At 46.3% G+C, this 22,966-nt stretch overlaps 1 protein-coding gene across 1 annotated transcript in view; it reads right to left on the bottom strand.

Annotated features, from left to right (window-relative positions):
* Window positions 1–366: 366 nt before the first annotated feature.
* LOC106569478 (uncharacterized) overlaps window positions 367–22,966 on the bottom strand; it is a 202,386-nt gene continuing 179,786 nt past the window's right edge. Inside the window, exons 7-14 of the mRNA XM_014140868.3 lie at window positions 13,720–13,976; window positions 13,036–13,172; window positions 10,219–10,340; window positions 9,091–9,208; window positions 8,005–8,328; window positions 7,432–7,636; window positions 6,600–7,068; window positions 367–5,626 (exon numbers count right to left, since the gene is read on the bottom strand). Of these exons, the coding sequence (XP_013996343.3) occupies window positions 4,664–5,626; window positions 6,600–7,068; window positions 7,432–7,636; window positions 8,005–8,328; window positions 9,091–9,208; window positions 10,219–10,340; window positions 13,036–13,172; window positions 13,720–13,976 (2,595 nt within the window). The 3' untranslated portion in view covers window positions 367–4,663. The remainder of the gene's footprint in view (window positions 5,627–6,599; window positions 7,069–7,431; window positions 7,637–8,004; window positions 8,329–9,090; window positions 9,209–10,218; window positions 10,341–13,035; window positions 13,173–13,719; window positions 13,977–22,966) is intronic.

Genomic DNA, 22,966 nt, shown 5'->3' with positions numbered 1-22,966 from the left:
AGCCCTCCTGAACTCACAATGTCCATTTGTCACCGGGCGAACAAGCAGAAAAGTATCTTGTATCTTCTGAAATTGTGTGCTAGCTCCAGAACTATCTGTCCTCCTTTATTGACCTTCGATCCCCTGTCTAGAGTGGAGCCGATCAGAACAGACAAGGTGTTTCTATCTCTGGTTCTGAAGAGATTTCAAATACTTTTTACATTGCTGACTCAACCCACAGTCACACACACCTACACACATGCACACACTCTCTCTCACACACCCACACACCCACACACACACTTTCGAAGGTAATACAAATAAGATTAGTGAGATAGTTTCATTGGAGAGAACATGAAGAAAAGACCACCTGCCAGGCAGGACTCATCGCTTTGAAACACATCCTTTTTTATTAAAATTTACAAAAAAGAAAAGGAAAAATACAACAGAGTAATAAATACACTTTATTCAGCACGCCATCGTGGAGTTTTATCAACATCGTGCAGGAGCGATGAAGACCCAAAGGGAGACAAACCTGGGGTTGTCTGGTGGGGTTCAAAGTTCACCTTCCACCCTCCAGAACACACACAGAGTAAAACCACACACCCCTGAAACACTACATGTAGCTATGTCAGGACCTGCAGTTACAATGCACTATATTTTTACTATGATTTAATGGTCTTGGTAAACAGCTTGATAAATCTCCTGACAATCTGACTTTCCTCTCTGACTCTGAATATAAAAAAATTTAAAAAGTTAACCAGGAATAGTAAGCCCTGGTCCTGGAGTGCCGCTGCGTCTGGAGGCGACTGATTCAACTAATCATGCCTTGATTGGACCAATTTGGTGTTTCCTTCCCTTTTCTCCGGAGGTGACAATCAGTTCAATCAAGTAGTTTAGTGACAGCAGCACTCCAAGCCAAGGCCTCTCCAGATTTAGATCAATCAGCGGAAGCATCACTCTGACTTACATGCTGACTACTCCGGCCACGCGCCAGATTCTGCGTGTGCCATCGTACACATGTTGATTTTGTATATCCCCACCAGATGCGACCATAACACGCATGTTAAAATAACAAAAACCAACTGTTCACCAACTATATTAACTTGGGGACAGGTCAAAACAAACATGAGACGGTCATGGACATTAAGCTAGATAGCTGTTGCTAGCAGTTTTATCCTGGGAGATGAACATTGGGTTGTTATTTTTACCTGATCATGCATATGGTTCCCTTTTTAGCTGGTTCTTTGTAAAATTTTGACCCAGATCATATACAAATCATGTGTTTCTCTACACCGACGATTAATCCACAGATAAAAAGGGAAACCTAGTTAGGTTTTAGTTATATTTGATTAATATCTTTCAATAAACCACGTGAGTTTGTGTCATCCTGATATTCAATGAAGATGGTAGTTGCAGCACGTGGAGCAGGTTCTATTTTAGCGCTTGGCTACGCAGAAGCCCATTCACATGCTCGAGCGGTGTGGGGAAAAGATTGAATAACATGTATGTGTACACTTATTTTGCAACTTCGCCGGCAAGGCGTGAACTACATAGCATACTGCACAGCGAATGACGGTGTTTTACAGGTGTGTGGTTATTCCCTGAGTGGGTTTTGACTCAGGTGGAGGCTGCTGAGAGGACAGCTCATAATAATGGCTGGAATGGAGTGAATAGAATGGTATCAAACACATGAAAACCCCCAAAATATGTGTTTGATTCCATTCGCTCCATTCAGGACAATATTATGAGCTGTCCTCTCAGCAGCCTCCACTGGTTTGACTAGCCCTGATATGGCTAACTTTTATAGCCTCTACTATGGTGTCTGGACTATACAATACTATGGAGGCTAGCTATATCAGGACTGGGGTTTGACCAGCTAAACCATGGTCACTCTGGTCAAACCCTGTGTTCCCCCAGGGTCCTGCTCCCCTCTCCCCTCCAGTGATTGTGCACTACTACAGTGTTCCTGGCAGGGTCTGGTCAAGTCCTTGACCCTGTTTGAATACATTCAAAATGCATCCTTTCTTCGTCCCATCCTTGAATTAATTATCACTGATCTGATACAATTTCAAAAGGTGAAAGTAAGGGTTCCCTTTCAAAGCCTTGACTAATCAGAGATCACGCTTAGGAATGGACGACAATACGAAAAGGTATGAAAAATGTATGCACTAATTACTGTAGGTCGCTCTGGATAAGAGCCTCTGCTAAATGTCTAAAATGTCAACGTAAATGAAGGTAGGGTGTATTTTTTAGAGTATTCCAACAGGACCTCACACAGTGTGAATGGGGTCAGGGCTGTAGAGATTGTGGCTCAGGTATGGGGAAGTGAGTGTGGTCTCTATGGTGATTGTGTAGACTTTCTCTTTTCACCAGGGGGTTTGTCACAACCTGAGCCAATGTTAAGTTAACAGTGCAAAACTTTTGGAGATGGTACATAAAGTACAAGCTGACAGCAGTCTCTGTGGGCTGCTTTGTGTCCCCGTAAAATGTTCCACATTCATTTCTGGGGTGAGCAATAGCTATATATATATTCTTCGTGAGCAATAGCTATAAATATATTCTTTGGGGTCATTTCCATTACAACTCCAGTCAATTCAGGGATTGTGACAATTGTATTGGAGAATATAACACTGCATAGGAGAGTTTTCATGGTCCAGTTCAATGGTGTTCCATTGAAATGCAATTCATCTAAATGCTGGTCTACCGCTGAAATGCTGGCTTGGAAATCTACCTCACATAACCTTGCATGCAAGGCTTTAGGTTGCAGTCAGATGCATGGCTGAAGAGGACAACTAGTGAGCATGTTCTGTAGGCTACAACACTTTTTGCCAGGTTAAAGACAGAGCATTAATGTATTTTATTTAATACTTGGATTTTCTATGAGAACCTGGGTTTAGCACACGACTCTATAGAGTGGTCTGCCCTAATGTAAAATACATGGTGCTGTCCAGTTAAGGTCAAGTCAAGTCCGTTCTAAAATTAATCCAGGTCAGGTCTAGTCCCAAAAGTGCTCCGTTTGAACGTGACAGTTTTTTACACTTATTTTTTTTACACAAGTATCTTCTCTTAACAATTGTATTCGGTGATATTTACAAATGCATATACATAGAGTAGAACATGAGTTATTTCCCATAGACACCAACTTTATTATTTGACATTATTCATAGTCTAGTATTGAACGTCACACAGTATAAAAGTGCATTCCAGCTGAAAAACCAGCTCATCTTCATCCAGATCTCAAATCTTTGACCCCAGTCACGACCCCAGTCACGACCACAGTCACGACCCCAGTCACGACCCCAGTCACTACCCCAGTCACTACCCCAGTCACTCCCGTCTCTGTTCACTGGGTCTGCTGGTTTCCATTCTGACACAACTCTTCACTGATAAATGGAAGTTATGGATTGGACAGTTAAACATGTTCAGAGTGTGAATTGGTTGGCGTTTGGTTAAGATTGTGCTAAAATCATGCAGACTTGGTCCTCAAGAAATGTTGATTTAATAGGGCGAGGTTTTGCATAAAACATTTACAAATGTCTCTCCTCCCTACATACAGACTTAGAAGAGATGTATTTTCATCACTTTATACGTAGAATCAATACATCTTGTAATACTTTTGCTTTAGTTTTATTTCACCTTTATTTAACTAGGTAAGTCAGTTAAGAACAAATTCTTATTTTCAATGACGGCCTACCAGGGAACAGTGGGTTAACTGCCTTGTTCAGGGGCAGAATGACAGATTTTTACCATGTCAGCTCGGGGATTCGATCTAGCAACCTTTCAGTTACTGGCCCAACGCTCTAACCACTAGGCTCCAATAGTGATTTACTATACAATTAATGCCTGATAACACGAATGTGTGTGTGTGTGTGTGTGTGTGTGTGTGTGTGTGTGTGGCTGTGTGTGTGTGTGTGTGTCTGTGTGTGTGTGTGTGTGTCTGTGTGTGTGTGTGTGTGTGTGTGTGTGTGTGTGTGTGTGTGTGTGTGTGTGTGTGTGTGTGTGTGGAAACAACATAACTGTCAGCTAAGCCAGGGAAGATCATATCCCTAAATCATTTACATTTTTCACAATGTCTATTTTCCGGTGATGCTTTTGAGAGAAAATCATATTTTTAAAGGTTTTAAATTATTCATAGTTTTCAGTAGTGAGTTGAATTATTAACTTTTCTGCCTCTGCAGTTCAAATAAATTCAACAGTTTCTGTACACTTAGTTTCACTCTCTCTCTCTCGATCTCTTTCCTCTCTCTCTTTCCTCTCCATCTCTGTCTTGTTCATATTGTATCACTTCTGTGTGGCACCCTAGTTGAATGTATTGTCTTGCTTGAAATCCTTTCTTGGATGTTTAGGTTGTTTTTCTTTGTCCAGACCAATTAACAAATTGTTGCTGCTCAGTGGAGAAACACCATGCACATTGTCTCCGTACATTTCAACACTTATTGCTTTAAATTACATCAATCACTCCCTACCCTCCCATGCCCTCCCCTTCCCTCCCATGCCCTCCCCTTCCCTCCCATGCCCTCCCCTTCCCTCCCATGCCCTCACCTTCCCTGGGCTCATTTTTCTCTGTCTCTTTTTATTACTCTCCCTCTTCATCTCTCAATCCTTTAACTTCTCCTCCTACTACTCTAGCTCTGCTTGCCTTTTACCCCTCCTTCATTCTCTCTCCTTTTCCTTCTTCCTCTCAATCTCCAGAGTGTTCCTCTTTCTCCCCCTCCTCTTTTACATCCTCTTTTTTGTTGTTCTCTACCTCCTTCTCCTCCACTTTATCTTTCTCCCTATCTCGGAACAGCTTGGCTAGTTCCTGAAACTGCGGACCCCACTCCTCCAGCCCTCCTCCCCACGTCTCCTTCTCTGCATCCTTCTCTCCCTCACTCTCCAGTGAGCTGAGGGAACCTGCACGTGACCCTGTACCCTCCAGCCCATACACCTGCACTGAATCATAGGGCGGCTGTGAGGGGTCAAAGGTGACCTGAGCCAGACGCAGTCGGAGGAACTCACCCACCCTGAGGGCCAAGGAGTGACCACCTGGTACTGGACCCCCTCTCCCCGCCTCCATCCCTTGGACCCACCCTGCCCCGTACCCCATGATGCCCCCGTATGCGCCCCTGGCCTGCCCTGGGAAGGGCAGCATCTGGGGGGACATATCCCTCCTTCCTAAAACGTATGCCCCCATACCCACCCTGTCCTGCCAGTCAGTCATGAACCCTTCTGGGTACATCCCCCCGCAAGAAGTCCCGGTCAGAGATATCCCTCCACCCTCCCTGTCCGGCCTGGCCACCACAAAGTTGCTGCCCATCTCTAGCCCTCCCCTCCCCAGGCTCCCGGGGTAATCCTGCCTCTGTCCTTCTGCCTCCCCCTGCAGGATGCTGGCGTAGTTGCGGGCGGCTGACTGCTGAGACTGGCCGTCTGGGCAGTTGGTTCCAGGCCCTCCACCACCACATCCACCACCAGAGGATTCTGGTTCAGCTGAACCAGAGCCAGTGCGTTTGGGGGACAGGCTGGCGTGGAAGGCCCTGCGACCCGCCATGGGCAGGGTGGCTGAATCACACACCCAGGCGCCACCGTGACTCTGGCCAGCCATGGAGCCGGAGCGGGTCAGGACCAGGGTGGTCTCTCTCTCTCGGGGGAGGGTCTCAGACTGGACCTGCAGGGGACGGGGAGAAGGAGGAGGGTCAGTCCGGGACAGGGACAGGGCAGGGGAATCGAGGAGGAGGAGGGAGGGTCAGTCTCGGGACAGGGACAGGGCAGGGGAACGAGGAGGAGGAGGAGGGTCAGTCTCGGCGGGACAGGGCAGTGGAACGAGGAGGAAGAGGGTCAGTCCAGGACAGGGACAGGGCAGTGGAACGAGGAGGAAGAGGGTCAGTCCGGGACAGGGGACAGGGTCAGTGGAACGAGGAGGAGGAAGAGGGTCAGTCCGGGACAGGGACAGGGTAGTGGAACGAGGAGGAAGAGGGTCAGTCCGGGACAGGGACAGGGTAGTGGAACGAGGAGGAAGAGGGTCAGTCCGGGACAGGGACAGGGCAGTGGAACGAGGAGGAAGAGGGTCAGTCCGGGACAGGGACAGGGCAGTGGAACGAGGAGGAAAAGGGTCAGTCCGGGACAGGGACAGGGAACGGTGCTGTTAAGTGGATGTAGAAGATAAAGGATAACAAGAGGTGATGTTGAGGTTGAGAGCATTGTAAAAGAAGCGAATGGACAGATGAATCGGGGAAACAATTAAAGTAAAAGGGCAAATGTAAGAAACGGGGAGAGAAATGAGACGACGAGAAGGTAGAAAGCAAAAGACAGAGAGACAGGATGAGAATAGACACACAATGAACAAGCAAGATACAGAGTGAAAGAGAAGCAGAGTTTAGAAGGTAAGAGAAGCAGGTTAATAACTAAAAAGAGCTAACACTGTGACAGAGAGGGGGATGAAGAGGGAGGAGAAAATCAACAGACAAAACGTTAAAAAGTAAAGAAAGAGACAGAAATCTTCTAAAAGCAAAACATAAAAAATAATACATATTCACTATCGTCTGCTCTCAGTAATCAGCAGTGTTAAAACCACTTCAAATGATAACACATAGGTTCGTTCATTCATTCACTTATTGTCATATACAGTGTCGGTCTCTTACCCAGTCCACCGAGTCCTGACTGTGGCTCTGCTGCTCACTACTGTTCTCTGTACAGTTGCTCATAGCTCCTCCCCCTCCACCCCTCTCCTGGCTGTTATTGGTCCGTGGCGTCCCTCCATCTGAGGTGCTAACCCCGCTCTGTGGGCCTGTTCCGTCTCTACTCTCTCTGCTGCTCATTTCAGCTGGTCCTACGTACACGGCCCCTGGCTCCAGGGCCCCTACCATAGCCCCCTGATTCTGGATGACAAGAGAGTGGTCTGGGTGGCCCCCAGGGAAGCGGTAGGCCAGCTCAGCCAAGCCCGGCTCAAACTGGCCCCCTGGAGTACGTCGGAGAACTGGCAGGGTGTGGCTGCTGTAGCAGAGGCGGCCGTACAGGGGCCCACCAGGGCCGGAGCAGGCCGGGTCCAGGGCTGGGTTCTGGGCCCAGTTGTATGCACGGGCCTTGTCCTGGACGTGCTGGGAGTAGCGTCTGGGGGACAGAAGATAGGGTGTGACAAGGCTAGATGACATGTTATAGCAGCTTTACATAGGAGCACACACCAATGTGGGATTGCACAGTATAGACAGATAATCTCACTCAGCACAGTGGATCATGTTGTAGGGGAAGTAGGTGATGCCCAACAAAGTGTCTAATAAAGTATAATAGTTTTCCTCTTTATTTTTTTTTAGCTAAGAGGGTGATTAGAGCAAGGAGTTTTGAGGCAATCAATGACCTAAGTGGATCAATACAGTCTTAGAAAACTCTTGAGGACTGGAGTTTTGTTTGGGTGTGTTTTTGCACAGCATAGCTTTCAATTAAACACACACACAAACACACTGCACACACACTCACATGTTTCTGCTGTCCAGAGTGCGGTATCCCCTGCGTGAGCTGTGGGGGGCGCTCTGGAGCGCAGCGATGTCAAAGGCGGCCGTGTCGGCCTCGCCTCCTCCCTCGTCATCGTAGGTGATGATGTTCTCCCTAACATCGTCCTCCTCCAGGGGAGACAGAGAGTCCCGCTTCTGACGACGCAGGGACAGGGACAGGGCACTGACTGCTGGAGGGAGGAGAGACGGAGGGATGGAGTCCGAGAAAGAGCGAGAAAGAGGGAGAGTGTTGGTATATCATATGTCTGTCCTGCATGCTAAAATCTGTAATTGACTTTGAGCCATAGCCAGACAGTCATATAGACATGCATTGTGTACTGGACTAGACCAGTCACATTGGGTATAAAGTGGGCCATTCCCAGTCAAATGCCAATGTAATGTTAGTTGGGTTTGTGTTTCCCAGTAAAATTACTAATCAACTAATCATCAAGTCTTGAATCACGTGTGATAGTGTTGGGTTGTAATGAAAGCTTGCACACCCTGTGGATCTGGGTCTCTGAGACCAGGATTGAGTAACACTGCTGTACAGTATATTTACCCAGCAGAGTGGCGACACAGGCCAAGATGGCCAGCAGGGCGGCAGTGCTGAGCCCAGGGGAGGGGGAGGTAGACTGCTGTGGGACACACACCGTCTCTCTCTCCCACTCCCAGTCTCCCTCCGTCTGCCTCTCTTGTCTCTCTTTCTCCCCAGCCCGGGCCCCTCCTCTCAGGCAGGGGCAGATGGACACAGTGACTGTCCCGGTGGAGGTCAGGCCAGACGTCCCATCCCTTAACACCAGGGGAACGTGTAGCGTGAGGGAGGAGGAGGAGGAGCGGGAGAGGGGCTGCAGGGGCGACAGGAGCAACAGGGTGGCACTGGGGCCTGGAGGAAGAGCGAGAGAGGGAAAAACACAACATGAGAAAAAAAACAGCAAGAAACTGAATTGAATTGAATGAAATCTCTACCATTTAATGTTATTCTCATAGCTTCTCCCAGCTTCCCTCAGAGGATGTGTCGGAGTCCATTGGGAAAAGATGGGTTTCCAGTAGAGGAAAAGGTAAACAACAGGGAAAACACAAAGTGATGAGGATAACAGAGGTAGGGGAAGAGAGGTAAAGAGAGAGAGAGAAATGTAGGGGAGAGAGTGAGACAGACGGAGAAGGGGAGGAGAGAGAAGTAGGGGGAAAGAATGAGAAAGACAGAGAATGGGAGGAGAGAGAGGTAGGGGAGAGAGTGAGACAGACAGAGAAGGGGAGGAGAGAGAGGTAGGGGGAAAGAGGTAGAGACAGAGAGCGGGGAGGGGAGAGAGGTAGAGGGAGAGAGTGAGACAGACAGAGAAGGGGAGGAAAGAGAGGTAGGGGTAGAGAGTGAGACAGACAGAGAAGGGGAGGAGTGAGAGGTAGGGGGGGAGAGGTAGAGACAGAGAGAGAGGAGGGGAGAGAGAGAGAAGGGGAGAAGAGAGAGGTATGGGGAGAGAGGTAGAGGGACAGAGAGCGAAGGGGAGGAGAGAGAGGTAGGGGAGAGAGGTAGAGACAAAGAGAGAGGGAGAAGGTAGAGGGAGAGAGCGAGACAGAGAGAGGGGGAGCGTGACAGGAAGTGTGTGGGAGAGAGTGAAACATAAAGAAAGAAAGAGAGAGACTATACCTCCACTGTCCCTAATGCTGAAGTTGAGGGCGAAGCTGGACTCTGGAGGGATGTTGAAATATACAGCACTGTCATTCCCTCCCTCATCTCGATCAATGGCCCGCAACACCTGCACCACCTGAACGGAAGAGACAGAGTGAGAGACCAGACACAGAAAAGGAGGTGTGAAGGGAGGATTGGGGAGGAAGAAGGAGGAGAGGAGTGAGAGAGGAGGAGGGGGAATGATTGGGAGGGTGAAGGAAGGTTGGGGGGAGAGAGAGACAAGGAGAGAGAAAATAGTAAGATAGCATTGGAGAGGTAAACAAGATAGGCGGGGGAGGGAATAGAGAAAATAATAGCGATATAGAAAGAGTATTCTGTAACAACGCATGACTTTAACTACCGTCCATATCCCTGTGTGCCCTCAGCATTTACCTCAAAACAAACAAACAGGCTCTGCTAGATAAAACCTCTCAAATCAAGAAGGAAGTAATTATATCTAACCTTAACTGTGAAGGGAATGCCTGGGTTGGCTTCAGTATATAATCTATGAAGATTGGGTTCCGACTGTAGAGAAGAATTTAGGAAATAAATCCTAATATTCTATCTAGTGAATATTATCTCAGCTTAAACCCCTGGGACTCTTTTAAACACTGCCTGTGGCGAAGAGGCAATACAACACCTCTTTAATGGCCTTTAGAGTACAGTGATTCAGACCTAGAATAAGATGTTAGGGCATTTCTGAGTTATGCAGTAGCTAGGGCTTTCACTTTGAAAGGGTTTTTAAATTATAACACTTTATTATTTTGTGTGCTTTAATGTCCTTATTAAAAAATGTATTCTTTTCAGATGCATTATATATCAATTGGCTGATGGGTTTCTTCCCTGCAAGACGGTTGCTAAGACAGAAAAACAAAGACACGTGAACACAAAAGAGGGCATGAACCCGGACACAGATAGAACAAACTGATAAACAAAGACAACACGTTAATGGAAAGAGACAACATGGAAACATGGTCAAAGCAAAGGAGGAACAGAAGCGTTGATAAAATGATAGACCGAATCAACAAGAATATTCAAAGAGTTTTCACATACTGTAAGCACACACCACACCACACCACACACACATACATACACACCCACTCTGACCTGTCCAGTGGCTGATGAGTCACACATGGCTGCTGTGTACTGTCTGTCCAGCTCGGGCGCATTGTCATTCAGGTCCAGCGTCTCTATGGCAACCACCACTCTGGACACCTGGCTGGGGTTGTCTGGGGGAGAGGGACCAGGAACAGCTGTGTCTCAACAGAGAGCATTCCAAGACCTGCAGAGTGGCCAACACATCTCAACTCTGCTGCTCAATCCACTAGTGTGTCCTTGTGATCTAGCCTACAGGGTTGCCTGTAGTAGGTTCAGATCTGAAGTAAACATAGCATGTGTTATGTGATGTTTTAGAAATCTGGCTAAATCTGCGGGTGATTGGTATGTTTAAGTATAGAGCGTTGGAATTAGTGCCTCCATCCCTCTCTTTCTACAACAAACAGTATTTTCAAAGCTCCAGCAAAGGCGATATGTAAGGTGAGCTGACATGCATGCAAAGCAGTCACACCAGGGCACAGTTTAAATGGATTGGGACAGAGTCCAAGCTGCATTCACGCACCCATACGCACACACCCTTTGGAATACACCAACTCACAATTTGGACTGCACACACGAGTCGACACACACATTTCGGGCCGCACACACACATAAATGCACACACACACACACATTTTGGCAGCACACAATACATTCTCTTTGGACTGTGTTCACACTCAGTAACACCATGTTATGGACTGGAGCCATGGGTCCACATTGCAATGAGCTCCCAGTGTATTGGCAGGAGGAGAGTGGAGAGGATAGGAGAGGGGAGAGGAGAGAGAAAAGAAGAGGAGAGGGGGGAGGGGGAGAGGAGAGAAGAGGGAGAGGAGGATAGGGAAGGGGAAAGGAGAGGAGAGGAGAGGAGAGGGGAGGGGAGAGGAGAGGAGAGGAGAGGAGAGGAGAGGAGAGGAGAGGAGAGGAGAGGAGAGGAGAGGAGAGGAGAGGAGAGGAGAGGAGAGGAGAGGAGAGGAGAGGAGAGGGGAGAGGAGAGGAGAGGAGAGGAGAGGAGAGGAGAGGAGAGGAGAGGAGAGGAGGGTAGGGTAGGGTAGGGGAGAGGAAAGTGGCTTCCCCTGGCCACTGAGTTGAGAACGGCTCTCCCGGAGTCAGATAGCAATACTGATCCTGCCGCCAATGGTCTGTTTAACTGATAGAGCTCATTATTCAACTCTGGCAGCAGCATTCACACTACTGAAGACCCACTGCAACGCTGGCCCGTAGCACTGCTTAAATAAAGACCAGCACCGTCACCACACTGACCACTACTGTTGCTACCACCAGTGGTGTGTATTCATGGATGCCAAGGGAAGCTTCCCCAAGAAAAAAAGATTCTGATCAAACCATAAATTCATACATTATGGTGCGCCTGGCATGAGAGGATGGAAGTTTAATATGTAGCTAGATGTAGAAGGCTAATTAGTTTACTAGCTAACGTTGCCCATGAATGGAAGTTAGGCTAGCGAGCAAGCATTTTAGCCAGGTAGCCTGGGACAACAAGTGTGTACTGTTTGACAGAGTAATAGATCATTTCAGCAACATAAAAGAGAGGAGGATGCCTGGGGAGCAGCTAATGGGGATCCATAATAAATACCAATACAAATATATTCTTATTGTCTCTGCCTTATGCCTATATAGCATGGTGTCAAGGCATATGAACTATCAGGTTATAGAGCAAACAACGCAATTATCACAACACAGGTTGTAATATGGCATTTTCTTCTGGCTTGGCTTCCCCAGCAATTTCTGGCTTGGCTTTCCCAGTGATTTCTGGCTTGGCTTCCCCAGTGATTTTACCCACGCACCGCTACTGGCTACCACTGTGTTACGCTAATAGGTATGACGTTAAGGGGTTCATTTAGGATTCTTTAGCTGGTGGAAATGTATGTAAAATGTTTCCTTTTCTGTGACCACTCAATATAAAAGTAATGTGTTTAATTAGGATCTGCTGTTTACCATCCTAAGGTGGTGGCACTTAATTTGATTGCTCCCAATTTCACAGATGGTACTAATACTGCATTAAGCACTGCTACTGTCAGCATGGTTAAAGCAGTGCTACTACTGTCAGCATGGTTAAAGCAGTGCTACTACTGTCAGCATGGTTAAAGCAGTGCTACTACTGTCAGCATGGTTAAAGCAGTACTACTACTGTCAGCATGGTTAAAGCAGTGCTACTACTGTCAGCATGGTTAAAGCAGTGCTACTACTGTCAGCATGGTTAAAGCAGTGCTACTACTGTCAGCATGGTTAAAGCAGCGCTACTACTGTCAGCATGGTTAAAGCAGCGCTACTACTGTCAGCATGGTTAAAGCAGCGCTACTGCTGTCAGCATGGTTAAAGCAGCGCTACTACTGTCAGCATGGTTAAAGCAGTGCTACTGCTGCTGGTCCTGTAGAACATATAGAAGCCATCAAGACATAAAGTAAAGCTGCTTTGTGGAGTGTATTGTACTTCAACTCTCTACAGCTTTTCATGCTTTGGCAGAGAGTGAATGTGTAATGACTGGGGTCAGGAGATTGTCCTGATCATGTGACCTGAATAGAAAAATGAAGGGCCTGAGTGGGGTTGCAAAATTCCTGAAACTTTCAATAAATGTCCCGGTTTTCCAGAAATCCTGGTTGAAGGATTATGGATTTTCTGCTTATTCCCTCCTGATTCCGTCTTTCTGGGAATCTTTTAACCGGGATTTCGGGAAAAAAAATTGCAATTTATTGAAAGTTCCAGGAATTTTGCAATCCTAGGCCCGAGTCATATGCTATAACTAGTGCAGAGTTATTCCTGGTAAGGTCAAAACGCCTAGCTCTAAATTATGACATAGTTGTGCCCTCTGACCTCTCTGCATGGCGATGACGGTGATGTTGTGCCACTGCTCGCGCTCACGGTCCAGCTCCATTACCGTGGTGATGAGGCCGCTGTCTGCGGTGATACGAAACAGAGCTTCCTGATCTGACTGGGGATCAATAGAGAATCTGGGAGAGATGGAGAACGGGAGGAGGGAGAGAAAGAGGAGGGTGGGGGAGGGATAGGGGAAGAAGAGGCGGCGGGGGAGAGGGAGTGAGAGAGAAGGGGTGGAGGAAAGGGAGAGAGGGACAGAGGGGACAGAGTGAGACCAAGATAGAGAGCGAAAGCAGGAGAGGGGGAGAGGGAGAGAGAAAGATAAGGATGAGAGGATACAAATGGCCAGGGAATTAATATCACAGATTATCGTAGTCGATACGAGCTCACTTGAAGTAGAGCTGATTTATCTAAATATCTCAATGAACGTTGTAACTACCGTTCCACCACACATTGCCCTTTCCCTGCTACATATCGCTGTGTGAAAACAGGGCCAGCACTCACTAGATCATTTTTTCTTAAGAGAACATATAATGATCATTTTGCCTTGAACCTTCCTTAGTGTGTGTGTGTGTGTGTGTGTGTGTGTGTGTGTGTGTGTGTGTGTGTGCGTGCGTGCGTGTGTGTGTGCGTGCGTATGTGTGAGAGAGAGAGTGTTTATGATCCAGTCCAGTCCAGCACCTGATGTTGTTGGTGAGTCCAGTATCAGGGTCCACAGCACTAACCCGTCCCACAGTGCAGGCGGGAGGGCAGTTCTCGGACACGTCCATCCGGTAGTGCGCCCGGGAGAAACGAGGCGGCTCGTCAGCGTCCAGCACAGCCACCCTGATGGAGGCGCGGTCCTTGAAGGGCCCACGGCGCAGGAACCGAGAGTCCACCATGGGGTTCAACACCTCCACGGAGAAGGAGTAGGAGCTACGACTCTCATAGTCTACAGCCTACAGGGAGAGAGAGAGAGAGAGAGAGAGAGAGAGAGAGAGAGAGGTGTTACAGTAGGTGTCTATATGCTGGTTCTATAGGGGAACATTACCAAGTGGTATTGTATCACGCTTTCTCTTTACAACACCGGTAGTTAATGTATTCACGTTCTCGTGTGTGGTTGTGGGTATGGCGTAGAAACATATGCATTTCCATACAAATGCAATAAGCTCACCTTAACAGTGAACATTTCGCGAGGTTCTATTTAATTCAGTGGTAGAAACATAAACATTGATCTATTGATCTGGTTAACTATTACATTCACAGATACGTAGTCAGTAGGAAGCTGTGAGGGTTTCATGCTATAGCTCCAGTCTGGTCTGAGTCTGGCGTCTACTGAGAAGTTATGAACACTAGAAGTGCTAGCTGAGGTGTGTGTCTGCCTGTCGGTCTATCTGTCTGCCTGTCTGTCGGTCTATCTGTCTTCCTGTCTGTCGGTCTATCTGTCTGCCTGTCTGTCGGTCTATTTGTCTGCCTGTCTTTCGGTCTATCTGTCTGCCTGGCTCTCTACAGTGAGGGAATAAAGTATTTGATCCCCTGCTGATTTTGTACGTTTGCCCACTGACAAAGAAATTATCAGTCTATAATTTTAATGGTAGGTTTATTTGAACAGTGAGAGACAGAATAACAACAAAAAAATCCAGAAAAACGCATGTCAAAAATGTTATAAATGGATTTGCATTTTAATGAGGGAAATAAGTATTTGACCCCCTCTCAATCAGAAAGATTTCTGCCTCCCAGGTATCTTTTATAGAGGTAACGAGCTGAGATTAGGAGCACACTCTTAAAGGGAGTGCTCCTAATCTCAGTTTGTTACCTGTATAAAAGACACCTGTCTACAGAAGCAATCAATCAATCAGATTCCAAACTCTCCACCATGGCCAAGACCAAAGAGCTCTCCAAGGATGTCAGGGACAAGATTGTAGACCTACACAAGGCTGGGATGGGCTACAAGACCATCGCCAAGCAGCTTGGTGAGAAGGTGACAACAGTTGGTGCGATTATTCGCAAATGGAAGAAACACAAAAGAACTGTCAATCTCCCTCAGCCTGGGGCTCCATGCAAGATCTCACCTCGTGGAGTTGCAAAGATCATGAGAACGGTGAGGAATCAGCCCAGAACTACACGGGAGTATCTTGTCAATGATCTCAAGGCAGCTGGGACCATAGTCACCAAGAAAACAATTGGTAACACACTACGCCGTGAAGGACTGAAATCCTGCAGCGCCCGCAAGGTCCCCCTGCTCAAGAAAGCACGTATACATGCCCGTCTGAAGTTTGCCAATGAACATCTGAATGATTCAGAGGACAACTGGTGAAAGTGTTGTGGTCAGATGAGACCAAAATGGAGCTCTTTGGCATCAACTCAACTTGCCGTGTTTGGAGGATGAGGAATGCTGCCTATGACCCCAAGAACACCATACCCACCGTCAAACATGGAGGTGGAAACATTATGCTTTGGGGGTGTTTTTCTGCTAAGGGGACAGGACAACTTCATCGCATCAAAGGGACGATGGACGGGGCCATGTACCGTCAAATCTTGGGTGAGTACCTCCTTCCCTCAGCCAGGGCATTGAAAATGGGTTGTAGATGGGTATTCCATGGGTATTCCAATGACCCAAAACACACGGCCAAGGCAACAAAAGGAGTGGCTCAAGAAGAAGCACATTAAGGTCCTGGAGTGGCCTAGCCAGTCTACAGACCTTAATCCCATAGAAAATCTGTGGAGGGAGCTGAAGGTTCGAGTTGCCAAACGTCAGCCTCGAAACCTTAATGACTTGGAGAAGATCTGCAAAGAGGAGTGGGACAAAATCCCTCCTGAGATGTGTGGCCAACTACAAGAAACGTCTGACCTCTGTGATTGCCAACAAGGGTTTTGCCACCAAGTACTAAGTCATGTTTTGCAGAGGGGTCAAATTCTTATTTCCCTCATTAAAATGCAAATCAATTTATAACATTTTTCACGTGTTTTTCTGGATTTCTTTGTTGTTATTCTGTCTCTCACTGTTCAAATAAACCTACCATTAAAATTATAGACTGATCATTTCTTTGTCAGTGGGCAAACGTACAAAATCAGCAGGGGATCAAATACTTTTTTCCCTCACTGTATCTGTCAGCCTGTCTGTCGGTCTATCTGTCTGTCTGCCTCGCTCTCTATCTGTCTGTCGGTCTCTCTGTCTGCCTGGCTCTCTATCTGTCTGCCTGGCTCTCTATCTGTCTGCCTGCCTGTCGATCTGTCTGCCTGGCTCTCTATCTGTCTGCCTGTCTGTCGGTCTATCTGTCTGTTTGCCTGTCTCTATATCTGTCTGCCTGTCTATCTGTCTGCCTGTCGGTCTATCTGTCTGCCTGTCTGTCGGTCTATCTCTGTCTGTCTGCCTGGCTCTCTATCTGTCTGCCTGTCTGTCGGTCTATCTGTCTGCCTGGCTCTCTATCTGTCTGCCTGGCTCTCTATCTGTTTGCCTGTCTGTCGGTCTGCCTGTCTGTCGGTCTATCTGTCTGCCTGGCTCTCTAGCTGTCTGCCTGGCTCTCTATCTGTCTGCCTGGCTATCTGTCTGCCTGTCTCTCTGTCTGTCTGCCTGGCTCTCTTTCTTTCTCTCTCTCTCTCTCTCTCTCTCTCTCTCTCTCTCTCTCTCTCTCTGTGTCTGGTGTCTGCCTGCCTGTCTGCCTGTCTGTCTGCCTGTCTCCTGGTTGTGGTTTCTCTCCACAGCAGGGTTCCTCTAGTCTGAAGGAATGAGTCTGTCTCTGATCAAATCAGGACAGATGATTGCTAGCGAGGGCAAAGCCCTGCCTTGATTACATACTGGAGAGCAACCCGGCTGGGTCTGGTTCCAAACAGCTTTCTGAGGTTTTCCTACATGACATGGGCTTCCTGAGCCGAATATTGGATGAAGGCAGTATGATTGGCAGAAAGATGCAGGCTGGACTGGGGATAAATAGACTGGTTAGGTATGAGCAATATTGAAAGCAAAAACTAACTTTGAAGGTCCCTCATGGAGGAAAATATTGATATTTTTCTTCTATTTCTGATCCCCCCACTTTTTCATTTTCTCACAGTTGTAAAGAACTGCATTCTCTTAGAATAAATCTGTAATCGTAACAGGGGATAGACTGAAAAAAAATATGTAGTGAGAAAAGGGCAATTGAAGGGCACAGATATTGAAATATAGGCAATACCGGAACATTTCTACGTAGGGAAAAAAGGAAATGTCAGAGAGAGAGAAAGAGGGAGGCAGGAAGGGAGAGGGAGCGAGGGAGGGAGGAGGTCTATAAGAGGATCCCATTAGGGGGAAAGAGAGACAATCTGTCTGAGGAGGAGAGATGTCACTTATACTGTGAGCACACACTCATCACCCCCTCCCTTCCTCTAGCCAGTACTCCATCACCCACTACCACTACCTCTCTCTCTCTCTCTCTCTCCCTCTCTCCCAGGCACTCGATCACCCTCTCCACTCCCCACCTAGTGTTCAGAGATCTCTGACACCCAGAATACACACTCATCTCTCTCCCTCGCTCACGCTTACAGAAAGCATTTATCACCACCTCCCTTTTTCTTTCTCACTTCCTCTGCTGCTCTCTCTCTCTCTGCTGCTCTCTCCATCTGTCTCTCTCTGCTGCTCTCTCTCTCTCTGTCTCTCTTTCTCTCTCTCTGTCTCTCTCTGCTGCTCTCTCTGTCTCTCTCTGCTGCTCTCTCTCTCTCTGTCTCTCTCTGCTGCTCTCTCTCTGCTGCTCTCTCTCTCTCTGTCTCTCTCTGCTGCTCTCTCTCTCTGTGTCTCTCTCTGCTGCTCTCTCTGTCTCTCTCTGCTGCTCTCTCTCCCTCAGTCTCTCTCTGCTGCTCTCTCTCCCTCAGTCTCTCTCTGCTGCTCTCTCTCCCTCAGTCTCTCTCTGCTGCTCTCTCTCCCTCAGTCTCTCTCTGCTGCTCTCTCTCTCTCAGTCTCTCTGCTGCTCTCTCTCTCCCTCTGTTGCTCTCTCTCTCCCTCTGTCTCTCTCTGCTGCTCTTTCTCAGTCTCTCTCTGCTGCTCTCTCTCTCTGTCTCTCTCTGCTGCTCTCTCTCTCTGTCTCTCTCTGCTGCTCTCTCTCTCTGTCTCCCTCTGCTGCTTTCTCTCTCTCTCTCTCTGCTGCTCTCTCTGTCTCTCTCTGCTGCTCTCTCTCTCTGCTGCTCTCTCTCTCTCTGTCTCTCTCTGCCTCTCTCTGCTGCTCTCTCTCTCTGTCCCTCTCTGCTGCTCTCTCTCTGTCTCTGTCTGCTGCTCCTTCTCTCTCTTTCTCTCTCTCTGTCTCTCTCTGCTGCTCCTTCTCTCTCTGTCTCTCTCTGCTGCTCTCTCTCTCTCTGTCTCTCTCTGCTGCTCTCTCTCTCTCTGTCTCTCTCTGCTGCTCCTTCTCTCTCTCTTTCTCTCTCTCTGTCTCTCTATGCTGCTCCTTCTCTCTCTCTCTCTCTCTCTCTCTCTCTCTCTCTCTCTCTCTCTCTCTCTCTCTCTCTCTCTCTCTCTCTCTCTCTCTCTCTGTCTCTCTCTGCTGCTCTCTCTCTCTCTCTTTGTCTCTCTCTGCTGCTCCTTCTCTCTCTCTCTCTGTCTCTCTCTGCTGCTCCTTCTCTCTCTCTCTCTCTGTCTCTCTCTCTCTCCATCTCTCAGTACAACCCTCTCTTGTCTTGCCCGAAACTCACACTCTTTTTTTGAAATTCAAATTATTTATCTGTAACAATTGCCTTTTGCTTCGGTCTAAGTATGAAATTAATTAACTAAACAGTATGGTACAATAGTCAAATGGTCATAATTAATTCATCATGCATCAAATATGGTTCATGAGCATGTGTATGGGTGTCTGTGTTCATGTCCACTGTGATCAGTGAAGCTTTAAATGATCTAAATCAGACTCCTTTGCAGCCATTTTATATGTTCAGACTGCAAATGAAAAATGATCTCTTCAACTGCATGATGTTGTTTAAGAGCCTTCTCTATCCTGCTGACCTAGCCTTTGTGAGGTCCTACTCGATTATCTACATTTTATATCAACATAATGTCTTCGTCTGACTACTTATTTAAGATGACAGACTTAGCTCTGAGCAATTTTGCAGACAGACATGCAGCTGCAGTACTGCTGGAACAGAGTATCTCCTAAATCTCTCCACCACTTTGTTCTCTCTCTCCGTCGATTCTGTCACTCGTGCTGTTTGTGTCTTTCCTCCATCTCTCTTTCTCTTCTCTCTCCCCTCTATGTTTACACATCCCATTGTTTTTTATATACAGTTGAAGTCTGAAGTTTACGTTCACCTTAGCCAAATACATTTAAACTCCGTTTTTCACAATTCCTGACATTTAATCGTAGTAAAAATCCCCTGTTTTAGGTCAGTTAGGATCACCACATTATTTTAAGAATGTGAAATGTCAGAATAATAGTAGAGAGAATTATTTATTTCAGCTTTTATTTTTTTCATCACATTCCCAGTGGGTCAGAAGTTTACATACACTCAATTAGTACTCGGTAGCACTGCCTTTAAATTGTTTGACTTGGGTCAAACGTTTCCGGTAGCCTTCCACAAGTTTCCTACAATAAGTTGGGTGAATTTTGGCCCATTCCTCCTGACAGAGCTGGTGTAACAGTCAGGTTTGTAGGCATCCTTGCTCGCACAAGCTTTTTCAGTTCTGCCCACACATTTTCTATGGGATTGAGGTCAGTGCTTTGTGATGGCCACTCCAATACCTTCACTTTCTTGTCCTTAAGCCATTTTGCCACAACTTTGGAAGTATGCTTGGGGTCATTGTCCATTTGGAAGACCCATTTGCGTTCAAGTTTTAACTTCCTGACTGATGTCTTGAGATGTTGCTTCAATATATCCACATCATTTTCCTTCGTCATGATGTCATCTATTTTGTGAAGTGCCCCAGTCCCTCCTGCAGCAAAGCACCCCCACAACATGATGCTGCCACCCCCGTGCTTCACGGTTGGGATGGTGTTCTTTGGCTTGCAAGCCTCCCCTTTTTTCCTCCAAACATAACAATGGTCATTATGGCCAAACAGTTCTATTTTTGTTTCATCAGACCAGAGGACATTTCTCCAAAAAGTATGATCTTTGTCCCCATGTGCAGTTGCAAACCGTAGTCTGGCTTTTTTTATGGTGGTTTTGGAGCAGTGGCTTCTACCTTGCTGAGCAGCCTTTCAGGTTATGTCGATATTGGACTCGTTTTACTGTGGATATAGATACTTTTGTACGTGTTTCCTCCAGCATCTTCACAAGGTCCTTTGCTGTTGTTCTGGAATTGATTTGCACTTTTCACACCAAAGTACGTTCATCTCTAGGCGCCAGAATGTGTCTCCTTCCTGAGCGGTATGACGGCTGCGTGGTCCCATGGTGTTTATACTTGCGTACTATTGTTTGTACAGATGAACATGGTACCTTCAGGCGTTTGGAAATTGCTCCCAAGGATGAATCAGACTTGTGGAGGTCTACAATTTTTTTCTGAGGTCTTGGCTGATTTCTTTGGATTTTCCCATGATGTCAAGCAAAGAGGCAGTGAGTTTGAAGGTAGGCCTTGAAATACATCCACAGTTACACCTCCAATTGACTCAAATGATGTCAATTAGCCTGTCAGAAGCTTCTAAAGCCATGAGATCATTTTCTGGAATTTTCCAAGCTGTTTAAAGGCACAGTCAACTTAGTGTATGTAAACTTCTGACCCGCTGGAATTGTGATACAGTGAATTATAAGTGAAATAATCTGTCTGTAAACAATTGTTGGAAAAATTACTTGTGTCATGCACAAAGTAGATGTCCTAACCGACTTGCCAAAGCTATAGTTTGTTAACAAGAAATTTGTGGAGTGGTTGAAAAATGAGTTTTAATGGCTCCAACCTAAGTGTATGTAAACTTCCGACTTCAACTGTATTTCTTTAACTCTCTCTCCCTCCTCTACTCATACTCTCTTCCTTCCTCCCTCCCTCTTCTATTCCCCTTTTCCCTCTTTTCCTTTCTATCCTATGTCCCATTATCTCTCTTCCTCGCTCTCCCTCTCTCTGAGGAGATTAGCACAATCTCTCTTCTCTGTGAGAAAACAACACAGATAATCCTCAGAGTGCTGCTAGCGGTGACCGTGGATTAGCCAGCCATTTAAAGTGAAAGCATATGGAAATAACGTCTAACCAATGGAATCAAAGTGTCTCCAGGTGGAATCACAGACACACTAGTAGCAGGTTTACACAACTCATACCCCCAAATGGGAGAATGGGGATATTGGGAGAAGACGTGTTAATGATCGTTCTATACGATGTAGTACACTGTATATTTCCCATTCAACTCCAAATGTTGCTCAGGATCAGTGTGGGTAATAGGCTTGTGTAGCATGCAGCTGTGTAGTCAGCACACTCTGGGATAGAGCCAGCTAGCCACTTCCATTAGGCACATGTTAAAGGCTTGGATAGGTATACACAATATGGTAATAGCTCCACCCTGCCCGGTAACAGACTAGGTTACACATTCCTAAAACTGCCTAGGGGGATAAGGGCTCTAAAGGTCAGTTTGTGATTTATGCTGAGGCTTCCTTCAGTCTTTTTCTTCCTGACCACATACTATCACGTGTAAGTACAGGGTATCATGTAAATTAACTCTTTTTGATTACAGCTGTTATAGTTACCACTGGGAGGCAGCAATGCAGAGTAGTAACAAGAAACTACTTGTTGTTTACGGTGAAGAAACCCATACTGTAAACCTTAGATCAGTGTTCCCCAAATGGTGGCCGGCAGGTGGTTTTATCTGCACCCCCAAGCTTTCTGAGCAAATAAACAAAGATTTTGGGGATTTGGACATAAGACTGTAAAAACACCAAGAAATCAGCCCCAAGTGATTTGAATTTAAGAAATCTGGTTCCCAAGTATTTTCACACATAATAGAGAAACACATGATCGTATACAAATGTAAGCAAGGTTTAAAATTATTATGCTTTAGTCAAACATTATATCTGTTTGGGTTTATTGGGGTCAATTTGCAGTCTATAAACTATTTGTAATTATGTTGCGGCCCCCAGACCATCCGCTCAAGAAAAAAAATTGGCCAGCGGTTGAATCTAGTTGATGATTCCTGGCTTAGAATAACCAGAAAGGGAAGAGGCAGGAATAAAGTGATAAGCAGACAGCTAAGCGGGTAAGTCTCTCAGGGCTTTCCACACCTGGATTGTGCAACATTTGCCAATTATTCTTTTCAAAATTCTTCAAGCTCTGTCAAATTGGTTGTTGATCATTGCTAGAGAACCATTTGTAGGTCTTGCCATAGATGTTAAAATAGATTGAAGTTAAAACTGTAACTCCATCACACTGGAACATTCACCGTCTTCTTTGTAGGATACTCCAGTGTAGATTTGGCTTTGTGTTTTAAGTTATTGTCCTGCAGAAAGGTTCATTAATCTCCCAGTGTCTGGTGAAACGCAGACTGAACCAGGTTTTCCTCTAGGATTTTGCCTGTGCTTATCTCCATTCTGTTTATTTTTTATCCTGAAAAACTCCCCAGTCCTGAACGATTAAAAGATGACTCATAAGATGATGCAGCCACCACTATGCTTGAAAATATGGAGAGTTGTACTCAGTAATGTGTTGTATTGGATTTGCCACAAACATAACACTTTGAATTCAGGACAAAAAGTGAATTGCTTTTTCACATTTTTCACAGTATTACTTTAGTGCCTTGTTGCAAACTGGATGCATGTTTTGGAATATTTGTATTCTGTACAAGCTTCCTTCTTTTCACTCTGTCAATTAGGTTAGTATTGTGGAGTACAGTGCCTTGCAAAAGTATTCACACCCCTGGGCGTTTTTCCTATTTTGTTACATTACAACCTGTTTTTTAAATGGATTTTTATGTGGATTTCATGTAAAGGACATACACAAAATAGTCCAAATTGGTGAAGTGAAATTTAAAAAATAACTTAATAAAAACAATTCTAAAAAATAAAAAACAGAAAAGTGGTGCGT

The sequence above is a fragment of the Salmo salar genome, chromosome 14 (genome assembly GCF_965601325.2).
Source record: "Salmo salar chromosome 14, fSalSal1, whole genome shotgun sequence".
Classification (NCBI taxonomy): domain Eukaryota; kingdom Metazoa; phylum Chordata; class Actinopteri; order Salmoniformes; family Salmonidae; genus Salmo; species Salmo salar.
This window is presented reverse-complemented; position numbering and strand designations above follow the sequence as displayed.